Source organism: Nannobrachium achirus (assembly GCF_963921795.1).
Source record: "Nannobrachium achirus genome assembly, chromosome: 1".
In the NCBI taxonomy this organism is placed as follows: Eukaryota; Metazoa; Chordata; class Actinopteri; order Myctophiformes; family Myctophidae; genus Nannobrachium; species Nannobrachium achirus.
In genome coordinates, this window is record NC_137810.1 from 12,238,778 (window position 1) to 12,253,042 (window position 14,265).

The following is a 14,265-nucleotide window of genomic DNA, read 5'->3' on the forward strand; positions in this document are numbered from 1 at the left end:
ATGCTCAGAGTTTTGTTGTACGCCCAGGGACACAATGGCCAAGCTTCGGGGGACACTTAACACAGCGGGTGCCCAGAATTATTCAACTTTTAATTTGCTGGTGCCCATGGCAACCCGCCATTTTACCTACCTTTGAAGTACTGGTGAGAAAAGTAATCTGAATAAATGTAATCCAAGCATGTCCTGTTTATTTCGCGAAAATCTTTTCTTTCAGTCAGGACCGTTTTTGGAGCGGTGAAAGCGCTCCCAATAGACAGGTATGTCTGTGGCTGGCTGGCTATGTGGCTGGCTGGCTGGGTATGTCTGTAGCCTGGCAATACCTTGAGTGGCCACACAAGTTAAAGGAGGGGCGCTGTTGTGCAGGCACACACACACACACACACACACACACACACACACACACACACACACACACACACACACACACACACACACACACACACACACACACACACACACACACACACACACACACACACACACACACACACACACACACACACACACACACACACACACACACACACACAGATTCACCGCTCCACTTCGAACCGAGGTTTGATTTTTTTATCAATTCTAAGCCACAGCGTTTGTGTTACGGCCGGTAGAAGAGGCCGCCGTTTTGAGAAAAAAATAAAAAAGGAAAAGAATACGGAGAAAACAGCATTTTTGTGCAGCCGCTAAACAGGAAGTCAACGAGACAGACAGCACGTCCGGGTGACGTAATTTTGCGCTGCATGTTGGGAAATGGAGTTTGTTTCATCACCGCGGTAGCCAAGTACAGTAGCTACAGTACAGTATAGTTTACTGTACAACACGTCAACTTGTCGTTGGGCACTCGTAAACATCAAAGAGATTGGCGCGTGGGCACCACGTGGGCGTTTAATGTGTTAATTAACTCATAGATAGCACCGCTCACTTCACACTAAGTGTGAGTTTTATCTTTCCAAGTGGGTGGTTTGGGGTTGTAGAATGCTACACGAGCCTGTTCTGTTCTTGACAGCATCCCTGCCTGATCCTCAATAATTATTTGCTGATTATTTTAATTGGAAGTAAATTATCCATTTAGAATTTGTTGTCCATCGCATGCAGACTTAACTGTACCTAGATAATTGGATTACTCTGTCCTATGAATCCAATAGCAAGATGGTACAGGAAACAATTAACCCAGAGAACCAACATAATCTGGGCACAAAGATTACACAATAGATAATGAAAGAATGTGTGTCATGTCTAGGCTGTTGAGATACAGTATGAGAGGTTTTCCCCTAGATTGCTTTACAACAGAATTCAGCATTTGTCTCTTGATAATACAGTAGTATAACATGACATATAGTCATATTGCTATGTTTCCCCCCCAGTCCTGACCAATCTTTAGCTAATGAAAGTACGTTTATGTGAGCATTTTTGTTAAGAAAAAAGAAAAAGAAGGAAACTATGATCCTTGATGACTTTCACTTCTCTGTTTCATGACATCATATGATTGGCTCGGCTGCAATCAATCAAATGAACCTGAAATCAGCCAATCAAATGAAGCTGATGGGAAAATGATGCGGAAAATGGACAAGTTATGCCACATTCCTAAGACCCGGGATGACAGTAATGGTATGCACAGAGCCTATAAAATACGTATTAACCTCAATAAGGCATATTGTTCCTACTTTAGACCAGGTAGATGCAAAACATGTAATTAAATTAAATTGTTAGTAAGTGCCAAGTTAACCACTAATAAATGCATAATAAAATGTTTGTTAATGGATGCTATTAATGAGCAGTTCACCGTTAATTGAGGATATCCTGTAAAAATATCCAGCATGGCTCCTAGGAGGTGTGCCATCCAGGGGCGTCAGTTGGGTATGGCAGGGGTATGCAGCTGCCATACTCTGGGTCCAGGGGGGAAAAATGTTACTTTTAAATATAAATCCATGAATGTCTCTTTGTCTATCTGTTCTGGTTATTATGTTGTTAAATTACAGTAAAATAACTACAAAACTAACAAAATGGTCACTTTAACAAGGTATTATAATTATATTTTCCACACTTGTATTTTCCCCATCTTGACAAAATTGTATATTCCCAGGTTCTGCAGGTCAGGTGCACAGGTGCAATGCGATGTGTGGCGCGTTTACTAACATGCCAAGTTTAGCTGCACTTGAACCGTTCCAGGCTGCCATATCCAGCCCAAGAAACTGTAGAAAGCCGGGGAAAAAAATGAAAAAAAAAACAACAGATTTCTCGCGCACGCCTGAGGACTCCCATCTTTGCCATACCCTAGCTTTTGCTGAACTGACGCCACTGGTGCCATCTAGTCTGTCTGCCATGTTGACGTTTGGTTAACTACCTTTTGTGTCAGACACAGCCCCATAATATTGATGATGGAATGCAGACCTGAACAGTAAGCTACCCGGTTCGCATCCCATATTGATGAGGAGGGACCATTATTTACTATTCCCTGCCTATCATTATACACCACAAACGCCACTGAGTCAGGAGAGGTGGACATTGCACCACCATTACATTTGCTGTTATTCAATGGATCTGCACAACTATCTTGTGCAGCTGTCAGGAAAATGGCATCTTTAAAAACAATAATTATTATTTACCAGCAGTTGTTAATTTCTATGATTTCAACATGGATTTGTTCTTAGATCTCCCTACCTCAGTGTGCAATTGTTTTTAACTTACTATATGTCTATGATGTCTATGATGTTTTTGTTTTTTTATATATTTGCATGCTAATTGTTGATCTTTTTGTATGTAATCTCGTCAGCATTGCAAATGAGGGTGAACCTCAATGCTCTTTTCAAGAATAAATAAAGGTTTCAATCAATCAATCAATCAATCAATCAATCAATTTGTGGTCAACAATGTTTAGCATTATCAGGGTGAAAACAGGTCCACTGGATCGATCAATAGTGAGCTTACTGTACATGTAGTGCAAAGAAAACATGCACAAGCATCAGGTGATAGATGTTTGTTGTTTACTGTATACAAAATAAACCCTTTCTTATGAAAACTCTGTTGTAGATCACAATGTTTTAATGGGTCACAGACATTTGTCCATTCTAATAATACATTTCAATTTTGTCTGTTAGAGCTTAATGGTAAGGGTTAATAAGGGTTGGCTATTGGTCATTACAAATATTCCAAATTAAAATTAGCATACCAAGTATGCCTCGATAACTAAGACAGACTGTACTGTATGCATGGGGAGGAGGGGGGTGTTACTGTGTGTACACAAATGCAATGATACCAAGTATATTCTTGCTGAATAATCAAAAGCCAACTTTGGGGTAGGCAAAATGAATAAACAAATAAGATGGATTTGGAGCAGCACATACTGTACTGTACATAATATGTTACAGTAAGTAAAGTCACTGCAGTTTTTTCTCATGTGAACTATACTGAGTCTGAGAGAGAGAGAGAGAGAGAGAGAGAGAGAGAGAGAGAGAGAGAGAGAGACACAGACAGACAGACAGACACTTGGCAATCATTTACTTTCATGAATATACTGTAATTTGGGAGACTGATTTACTTGCACCTGAACATGAAAAGCATTTGAAAAACACAACAGCAGAAAGAAAGCAGAGGAACCCTTTAAAATCTTCTGAAAGCTATTTATTTATAAAGCAATTTATTTAAAGGAGTAGTTCACCCCAAAATGACTTTTTTTCTATTGATTACTCATGCCATGGAGACTAGAGTTCAATAATATTTTTTGGTTTTTGACACATTCCTAAGACAAAAATTTGATTCGAGTAAATTTTCCCCCATTGATTCCGGATGGTGACCCGTTTCGAAACGGGTCACCATCCGGAATCAAAGGGGGAAAATGTATTGTTATCACATTTTTGTCTTAGGAATGTGACAAAAACCAAAAAATATTATTGAACTCTACTCTCCATGGCATGAGTAATCAATAGAAAAAAAGTCATGTTGGGGGTGAACTACTCCTTTAAGGCTAATATTATGAATGTTTAACATGAATTTGAAAAACACTGGATTGAATGCTCTCACTTCAAATAAACCTCTACAGACTGTTAAGTGATCACAACTACTACTGAGTGTGCCACACACAGTCAGTCATAAAGCACTAAAGACTTTCACAGCGTATACGACACTTCAGGCCTTTTCCTTGATGAAATGAACATCTCACAGACCATAAAGAGCGTGATAGGGAGATGAGACAATAAAACTGTAAGGACTAGGAACAATTCTGAGCTGACGCTGCACTAATAATTATGAACAGGGAAGGTTCATAAAACTGTCCGTCCTCCCTCAACCCTCTCCTGTCCTATCATTTAACAGATAATTATAATGAAGCCTGATGGTTCAGATAGTTTGTCCCCGGCCCCTTAGATTATTATGTCCTCACTCAAATTCAGAGCTCATATCAGAGAACCAACAGAGATGAACTGTGGCCTCGAGTTGCCAGAGAAAACGTCTTATCTCTGATTTGTTTCATGCAGCGTTCTGGCCCAGACTTCAACTCCATTTCCCCTGTGAACCACCACCCACCTCTTTGTTCCTTAATGCAGAATTACAGCAAAAACCACTCCTGGATAAAACCACCCTCTTAACCGTTCTTCAAATTGAACTCCAAGCACCCAACAATAATGTCATCTTTCTCTTTATTTCTCCCTTTCCATTTTCTTGTAATATACTTCTTTCTCCGAATTTGTCTGTGCTTCCCCACTATATTATAGACTCTGACTAAAGCCCCTTTCAGACGGGAGGCGGTTGACGCGCCCTAGTAATTCATTTTCAATGAGAGGCGGACGATTATTTGGGACGTGCTGAGAAGTTGAGAGGCAGAGAGGTGATCCTGTGAAATTCTCGTGTGCGTGCTCGTTTCATGCACACGCTCGCGGGCGGCAAGAGCTGGATTGTGTTCATCTTTGTGATATTGCTCGGCGTTTACTCGCGATTGTGTTTGTTTCTCCACCGCGGCGTGATCCCCGCCGATCCAACGGATGAACGCCCGCGTTAATAGTCTCCCGTCTGAAACGGCCTTTAGGCTTACTTTGCATGCCGTTGAAGTTTGCCATGACGCGTTGTGAGCTTCTAGATAGTCTATTTTTTATTATTTGTTTGCCGCCTCCTCATTCCTGTGATCATGTGATGTCCCTCTTTCTCCCACATGGACGTATCCTGCTTACCATCAGACAGGAGGTTTTAGCCTCACACCACAGGTTGTCAGGCATCTGAGGAGCAGGCTTATAATGGAGTGAAACACACCTGAACCATTCCGGCAGTTCCCATGTATAGTTAAAGCAGAGTCAGTTTAGGAATTCATACATACTACAATATGTCATCCGTATGACATATCAGAGCTCTAGTTTGAGTTCTGTAACTGTGGTGGGTTCAGAGGATTTTAGACACAGCAAGCAATGGCGTCAATGGAGTAAAAGGGTGGGCTTAATGAAAAGGGACAGAACACTGGCTTTTATTTCACCAATTTAGATTTGGTTTGTGTGACCTACAGTATCCAGTGTTTGTAGATCATCAATTAAAGAGGAAAAAGGAAATTGAGGTTCAAACTTTCACTGCAAAATATTGGTGACACACCCACATCAGGACCACCATATCCACAATGACAGATTTGGCTTATAATACTTGGAATCAAAGCACTGGTGGATTATTGGTTACTGCCTGCATGTAACTTGTGTAAACACAGCACATGGATAATAGGTTTAATGTGTAATTATACTGTAAAAAAAGTACCAAAAGGTTGAATAGTCAGGAGGAGTTGATATAGTGGGCCTTCTTTATCAGAGTCCAGCTTTGTCCCATGCCAGGACAGTTGATATTTCCCCTTCATACTTATATAACATTTTAGTTTTACCACTTATGAACTTACTTAGGGCTGTTTTGTTGTCATTTTCTATTTACAAATTTAAATTGTTAACACAGACAGTGACGTAGTTCGATATCTGTCTGCTTATGCAGTATGTGGACCTAAATCAACAACAAAAGAAAATATGCAAACATTCATTCTTACATCCAAAGTTTGAAAGACTGTATCCACTTACCATATTTATTGATGACACAGGCCCAATGCTGTTCACAAATATGTCAACATCTATAACAGTTGGTTTAACTGAAAAAGAGACAGACAGAGAGCACACCATGAGAAACCATGTTCTTCTATTTTATTTTTTATTCTTTTAAATCACAGACATGTACTGTAGCCTAATGAAGGCAAATCAATGGCAGTTATACTGTCTTGCTCAGAATCCATTTCTAATAAAGACTACAGAGTGCCTGGTCACAGAGTTAGGTTCAACCACTGTGGCCTGGGGTATAACCTGACTGCGCCAGATGATAGCAGCAGTGCGTTTGCCTGGCTGCATACCGCTCTGCTTACTAGCATCTGGGACTGCTCCGGCAGACCCGATGTAAGGGGCGGGCCATTTTTTCAAATTCTTTAGCAGGTGATTGGATGGGGCCGTCTCTCTATCACAGTCTGGGAGTGCCAACTCCAACCACTCCAACCACCAGAATCCGCCTCCTGGGTTTCCACGTGGTCTGCAATCAGACTCTATTGGCTCAGAGCCGCTCAGAGCCCGCCCGTAGCTGCCGCTGATTGGTCCGGCCCTGGACTTTACGAGTGTTATCAACTCTCACCGAGAGATCTCAGATGGTAAAGTAGGGCGGTACGCACTACTGCCACCATCTGACACGGTCAGGTTACTGGGGTACATATAGGGTCTAAATAATGGGCAGTTATTACTCAAGTGTCACTTCAATATAAGAGTGGCTTAACTGAAGCAGGCATATTATGCTACGCCAAATAATTTAATTGCTTTTAGGAATCACTTGCGTAGGCCTGGACCGCTGACCTTGTGGTCTGGGAACCTAGGCTGCAGCCTGACAGCGTGTCGTGGGTTTGAATCCCGATCCCGACGACCTTTGCGGTACCGTGTGTCACTCCTCGTCTCTCTCTCCCCATTAACTGTCTATCTACTAATATACTATTAATAAAGGCAGAAAAAGACCAATATAAATCTTTCAGAAATATCTTGCTGAAGACATTGCTGGTGTAGAAAAGGCTGTCCTAAATGCTGCCAGTAATGTACCCAGGTAGTTGGCGTGCTCACAGTCACATCTTTCACAGGGGAAGGAGGGAAGGCACCTTGGGAAAGGACCTCACTAGGACACTTATCTGCAGGGATAATACAGCTGAATAACTGTAATAATGTGCTGTAATACTAGCTCTAAAGGTTTTTCTTTTTTTCTTTCTTCTTTTCAGTGAGTAATAATCCCCAGTGACGTTAGTTTTTCCAGTGTCTCTGTGGGACATTTTCTCGTACAGTGTGAGTATACTGTACCTGTATATTCCCCTTCGAACAGCCTTTTGCTGGGATTTCCATCAGCTAAAAGTTTAGTAAACTTTGGTGCCTATCTTTTAGCTTTTGTAGGTAATGTAGTGCTATGTGGGACGGAAAAACGTTTTGTTCTTAGAACCTGACACTATCTATTATTGGGGACTGATCGCTGGCAAGGATGCCGCTGCTGGGCCCACTGTTCTCAGGCTTGATATCATGTTCCTTACAGTATGTGAAAATCCCCTTGCAACATGAAACATTTCTTACCGTTATTATTAAAACTGGCACAGTAATGTTGAGGTTTAGAGTGGGAAGTTCAGTTATTAGGTCTGCCATGATCAAGATGGATACATAATAAGATAATATCAGTCTTCATAAGCTCCACAAAAATGTGGAACGCCTTACCGAAGGCCTTAAAGGAGTGTGGATCACTAGCATCCTTTATAATCGCCCTGAAAAATCATTTACAGGCAGCAGCCGTTCGCAACTGGTAAAAACAAACATAGCCCAGCCCTACCCTCCCCTGACCCCTCTTTGTATTTACCTACTGTATGTTTAAATTTTTTTATTTTTAAATATATCTACTGCATAGTACTGTGTTCTATCCGTCTGTCAATCAATGTTATATGAGATACTTCAATGGTTGCCTATGGAAATAAGCGTAGTCTTTTCTAGGATCTCCTTTTAGTAGACCTTGTACCAGTGAACTGTACCGTCATGAAACTGTACTTTTTCCTATGCAAACTTCTAATAAAGTCTTCAATCAATCAATCATGATCCTAATAACCAGATAATATGGGAAGAGGTCTGGGGAGGGGGTCCACATGCTTGCACTCAGGGTCCCTGTGGCAGAAGTAACCACTTAAACCCTATATCATTAGAGTGCATTGGGAAATACACATTAAATAGTGATCTCTACATTCAGAAATTCAAAAATTGCTCCCTGTGAGCAATGAGGTCGTATTGTCCAGGGTCTGAACAATGGAGGAGGAAGCAGTGTTGATTTCGTCGACTAAAACTATGACGAAAAATGTTTGTCGACTGCGTTTTTTTCCACTGACGAAAACTAAATAAAAACTAAGCTGTGATGACTAAAACTAAGACTAAATATATTGACAATTTCATCAACAAAACTAGAAATACTGTTCCTTCGAAACAGTGTGGGCTCGCTTCCAACCCAACAAATAGGATACTTTAAGGTACTGTAAGGTACAGTACCTTACAGTATTGTACTGTACCTTACTATACTGTACTGCACCTTACTGTACTGTACTGTACTGTACTGTACTGTACTGTACTGTAACTTACTGTACTTTACTGTACTCTACTGTACTGTACCTTACTGTACTTTACTGTACTCTACTGTAACTTACTGTACTTTACTGTACTCTACTGTACCTTACTGTACTGTACCTTACTGTACTGTACTTTACTGTACTCTACTGTACCTTACTGTACTATACTATACTGTACTCTACTGTACCGTACTGTACCTTACTGTACTGTACTCTACTGTACCTTACTATACTGTACTTTACTGTACTCTACTGTACTTTACTGTACTCTACTGTACTTTACTGTACTCCACTGTACCTTACTGTACTTTATTGTACTTTACTGTACTTTATTGTACTTTACTGTACTCTACTGTACTTTACTGTACTCTACTGTACCTTACTTTATTGTTTTGTACTTTACTGTACCTTACTGTACTTTACTGTACTCTACTGTAACTTACTGTACTTTACTGTACTCTACTGTACTGTACCTTACTGTACTTTACTGTACTCTACTGTACCTTACTGTACAGTACCTTACTGTACTGTACTGTACTTTACTGTACTCTACTGTACCTTACTGTACTGTACTGTACCTTACTGTACTATACTATACTGTACTCTACTGTACCGTACTGTACCTTACTGTACTGTACCCTACTGTACCTTACTATACTGTACTTTACTGTACTCTACTGTACTTTACTGTACTCTACTGTACTGTACCTTACTGTACTTTACTGTACTCTACTGTACCTTACTGTACTGTACTGTACTGTACCTTACTGTACTATACTATACTGTACTCTACTGTACCGTACTGTACTGTACTCTACTGTACCTTACTGTACTGTACTTTACTGTACTCTGCTGTACCTTACTGTACTGTACTCTGCTGTACCGTACTGTACTGTAATGTACTTTACTGTACCTTACTGTACTCTACTTTAATGTACTCTACTGTACCTTACTATACCTTACTGTACTGTACTCTACTGTACCTGACTACCTTACTGTACCTTACTGTACTGTACTTTTATGTACTCTACTGTACTCGACTGTACCTTATTGAAAAGCCTGTCAACTGATCTCCCTGACAACCAACAACAACCAACACAATGGCTGACTGTCCCCTCAGGCCACTGGGACCTACAGTAAAATCCTTAAATTCTATAGCCTGAAGGGACAGTCCGCCATTCCACTGGTTGCCGCCGGTTGCCAGGGACATATCACAACCAATCAGGATCCTAAAACTTTCTTATTTTCTAGGTTAAATTTCTCTAAAACTACAAAACATTTCAAAAAGAAAAATACAAGCACACGTGTCCTCAGTAAGCTGAACACATAACCATTTGAATGGTGTTGAAAGGTGTAAGCGTTTAGGAGATGAATCGCGCCAAAGTTTTGAGGAGATACACATATATAAACAAACTAGAAAATGTGCAATTTGGGAAATTGCGAGTGTGGTTGCCCGACCCGCCCTGGCGCGAACAGTGGGGCGCGCCGCCGGGACCCTGTGGAAAACGCAGGGGTCCGAGGGAGGCGACGTCGGGACGGATACCGTCGGGGCAGTTGAAAAGGTATCGTCGGGATCCTTCGTTCGTGATGTAAGGATATGGTTTCTTGTCTTTAAGAAATAGGCTCCTCCCACAAATTTCGCAAGGCGATTATGTTGTCACGTCTCTCCCGGGATCGTTTGCGTTTCGTTTTGAGATGGTCGTTCATCCTGAAAAACACAAACGGTTACGTTTTGCACATTTGTAGCGCCCCCTATGGGTCAAAGTGGAAATTGCTTTCGGGGATTCCTTGAGTATCCCACCCATGACTTGTGGTTAAAATTTGGTGTTGATTGGATGTTTTGTTCGCAATTTATGGCTATTTTTGGTGAAACGGGCCCCTCCCACTAACTCGGAAGCCTGTTACGGCGAACGGTATGGACTATCGAAATATCGCTTGAATATGTTCATCGCATGGGTCCAGAGATCCTATGTACCGATTCTCGTGACATTTGGAGAAAATATGTTGAAAGGGAGCAAAAAGTGTGTTTTGAAGAAAATTCAAAATGTGGAAAATCTATCCTGACGCAAATGGCGTGGCCTATGTGGGGAGATGCGCCATGACCCAAGGAATCCAGGAAAAAATAATTTTAATTTTCCGACTTACGGTTCAAGAGTTACAGGCCAAAACGTAAAGTGGGCTGTTATAGCGCCACCATGAGCCGACTGACGAAATTATTTTTCAATTAATCTTTGAAACCATTATGAATCTCCTCTCCAAGTTTTGAAACAGTAGCCCCTATGGTTGCGAGAGAAAAATAATTGAATGCGAGTTTTTGCATTTTCCCATTCAAGTCAATGGGGAAAATTAATTCACTAATAAATTTATATCAATTAAACGATACAACTTTTCTCTTAGCGAAGTACAAGCACATACGATTCCCGATGAAGCCGGTCGATTTGACATATGGCGCGAGTGTGTGACGCAAAAACTGTGGGCGGTGAAACGCGCCGAAAAAAAAGTTTATCTATAAATAAATAAAAATCACACCCGTGTGAAGTGGAGCTGTGTGTGTGTGTGTGTGTGTGTGTGTGTGTGTGTGTGTGGATCATGTGTACCGATTTTGTGACATTTGAAGAAAATATGTAGGAAAAGGAGCAAAAAGTGTGTTTTGGAGAAATTCAAGGTGGCGGAAAATCTATCATGGCGCAAATGGGCGTGGCCTATATGGGAAGATGCGTCATGACCCAGGAATCCAGGGAAAAAATATTTTTAATTTTCCGACCTACGGTTCAAGGGTTACAGGCCAAAACGTAAAGTGGGGTGTTATGGCGCCACCATGCGGCCAAATGACACAATTAATTTTTATTAAATCCTTGAAATCATTATGAACCTCCTCTCCAAGTCTTGAAACTCTAGCCCCTCTATGGTTTGCGAGAGACAAATAATTGAATGTGAGTTTTTGCGATTCCCATTATAAGTCAATGGGGAAAATTAATTCACTAATAAATTAATATCAATTAAACTATTGAACCTTTCTCTTAGCAAGTTACTAGCCCACGATTCCCGAGTAAGCCGGTCGATTTGACATATGGCGCGAGTGTGTGGTGGCAAAACTGTGGGACTAGTAGCGTGCCGAAGTTTAGGAAGTTCAGGCTACATACAGACACACAGACAGACCCACAAAGCCACGTATAGGGAGCCTGTGTTTCACACAGCTCCAAAAAGAATAAATAAAGTCTCCCTAGAACTATAGTGTGTTGCCCTGTTAGGGCAACCACACTAATAAATAATGAAGATAACATACGTGTGCTCGCCTTCCAGGCGAGCCCACAATAAAAACTAGACTAAACTTTAGGAGGGACTAGTGGAGAAGAGTCATTTTATGTTTGGTTGCTCTCTGAAAATAGCAGATCTACAAGCTCACAACTCGTTGCTGCGACACGTTGTGAGCTTGTAGATCGCTATTTTCAGCACGCAGTGTAAGTGTAAAATCAGCCATTAAATGTCCTCAAGGCCTGCCAAAATACATTTTAGTTGACTAAATCAACTGTAGATTTAGTCGCCTAAAATCTTAGTCGACTACAATTAGACTAAAACTAAAACTTTTCAGGGGACAAAATTATGACTAAAACTAAATTAAATGTTATTCAAAAGACTATGACTAAAACTAAATCAAAATTTGCTGTCAAAAACAACACTGGTTGTGATGGTATACTTCAACAACAAACTAACAAAACCAGTCATGTTTATACATTTGGTGAATTTTAAAAGATGAAAATGGTTAATTTATTAATATCGAGTGCTCTGAAATCTGAGGGGATTCTCAGAGCATAATTATTTCCAAATGCACCATATTAGTTGAACCGAGTCCCCCTGAGCTCTGTAAGTCAACTCCTTATTTCCCTCAACACCAAGCCCCATAACAAGGGACACAAATTATTATTCCAAGCAGGGAGACGCTGAAGCAGACATCAGAAGAAGCTTCAAGAACCTTTGACAAGTATTGCCGTGATCCTGTTGCTTGACTGGACAAAAACACTCTCCCTCCATCCACTACCATTGAAAATACCATTCCTCCTCCATATCCAAGAAATGTATATTTTCTCGTGTTTAGCAAACTCAGCATAAACAAACCGTTGCTATTCTGAAGGAGCTGGTCAGGGATTCACAGGCACCTCTCAGAAGGCTGACATGGGGTCAATTGTACAAGCAGGACTAGCAACAGTACATACCATAGCCCTAAATAAACAACTACCGGTATGTCACTATATAATAATGATGATATAATAATTTCATTGCCATAATGTGTCACTGTATATTTGCATATTAGTGAAATTCTGTATTTGCATTTAACCCATCCTAAGTATCAGGAGCAGTGGGAAATTACAGGAGCAGCGCACAAGAGAGTGGTTAAGTCTGGGATAAGGGGACCTTCTGTTTTTCCAGGCAGCCTATCATACTCACTCAGCTAGTAATAAACACACACACACACACACACACACACACACACACACACACACACACACACACACACACACACACACACACACACACACACACACACACACACACACACACACACACACACACACACACACACACACACACACACACACACACACACACACACACACACACACACACACACAGAGAGAGAGAGAGAGAGAGAAAACCGTTGAGGACAATTGTGTGGAACCAATGACGGAGATTAATTCATTCAGTCGTTCATTCAGTTTGACGTCATCTAGTTTGATGCGAATCCCCCAGAGCTGTCCGGTGCCTAAGCCATGTGTCTGAGTCACTAATACACTGGCTGTGGTGCACATCAGTCCAAACTACAGTTCTGACAGTTGTTGAATTAGGCTGTGTTGTTTAACAGACAATTTTTGATACCAAATGAGAGCTTGTCCAAAGGTAGCGAACAGTGAGAAATATGTATGCAAAATATACACATTAGAGATATGTTTGCTAGCAGAAGACTCAAAACAGGACAGACATTGTTATGGATCAGATTAGTGGTTCTCAACATTTTTCATGTCAAGGACCCCCAAATTGACACTTATTAGCCAGAGGTCCCCATTTGAAAAGATATACCAGGGACCCTCATAAGAGAAGATTTTATGGCTCTAGCAGTGATTCTGAACCGTTTTAATTTCAAGGACCCTCAGTTTAACAGTATTTCTATCTCTGAGATCACACCATTTGGTTCCTATCATTTAGCTGGGGACTCCCTTGAACTTCCTGAAGGACGCCTGGGGGTCTCCGGACCGCACTTTGAGAACCAAAGGATTAGATTACATACACTGTAACAAACAGTGTTTGTACAAGGATTTGATGGTAAGTGCTATAATCACGAGGAGAACGTGTCAGTAGAATGACGTTTACACTTAAAACATCAAATTCTTATGCTTAGCTACAACGTTATCAGACCCAGAACAGCTTCTATTTATCAATGTCAGTCAAGACCTGATGCCAAGAGGCCTGACAAACAGTACAAGTAATTGGGTAAACCAGTACAAGCAGGTGTACAGGCCATTTTTTTAAACGTCTGTTCAGAGTGTATTAAAATGGCCGGTGTTTCTCTCCATCATGTCACATGGATCTACACTGCTGGTGTGGAAATAATGACCAATCTGGTCTCTGACATAACTAATAATACC

At 40.9% G+C, this 14,265-nt stretch overlaps 1 protein-coding gene across 1 annotated transcript in view; it reads right to left on the minus strand.

The window, feature by feature from the left end:
- gabrg3 (gamma-aminobutyric acid type A receptor subunit gamma3) overlaps positions 1–14,265 on the minus strand; it is a gene marked incomplete at both ends in the record, with an annotated part of 192,654 nt that overhangs the window by 127,120 nt on the left and 51,269 nt on the right. Inside the window, one exon of the mRNA XM_080735407.1 lies at positions 6,033–6,100. Within this exon, the coding sequence (XP_080591533.1) occupies positions 6,033–6,100 (68 nt within the window). The remainder of the gene's footprint in view (positions 1–6,032; positions 6,101–14,265) is intronic.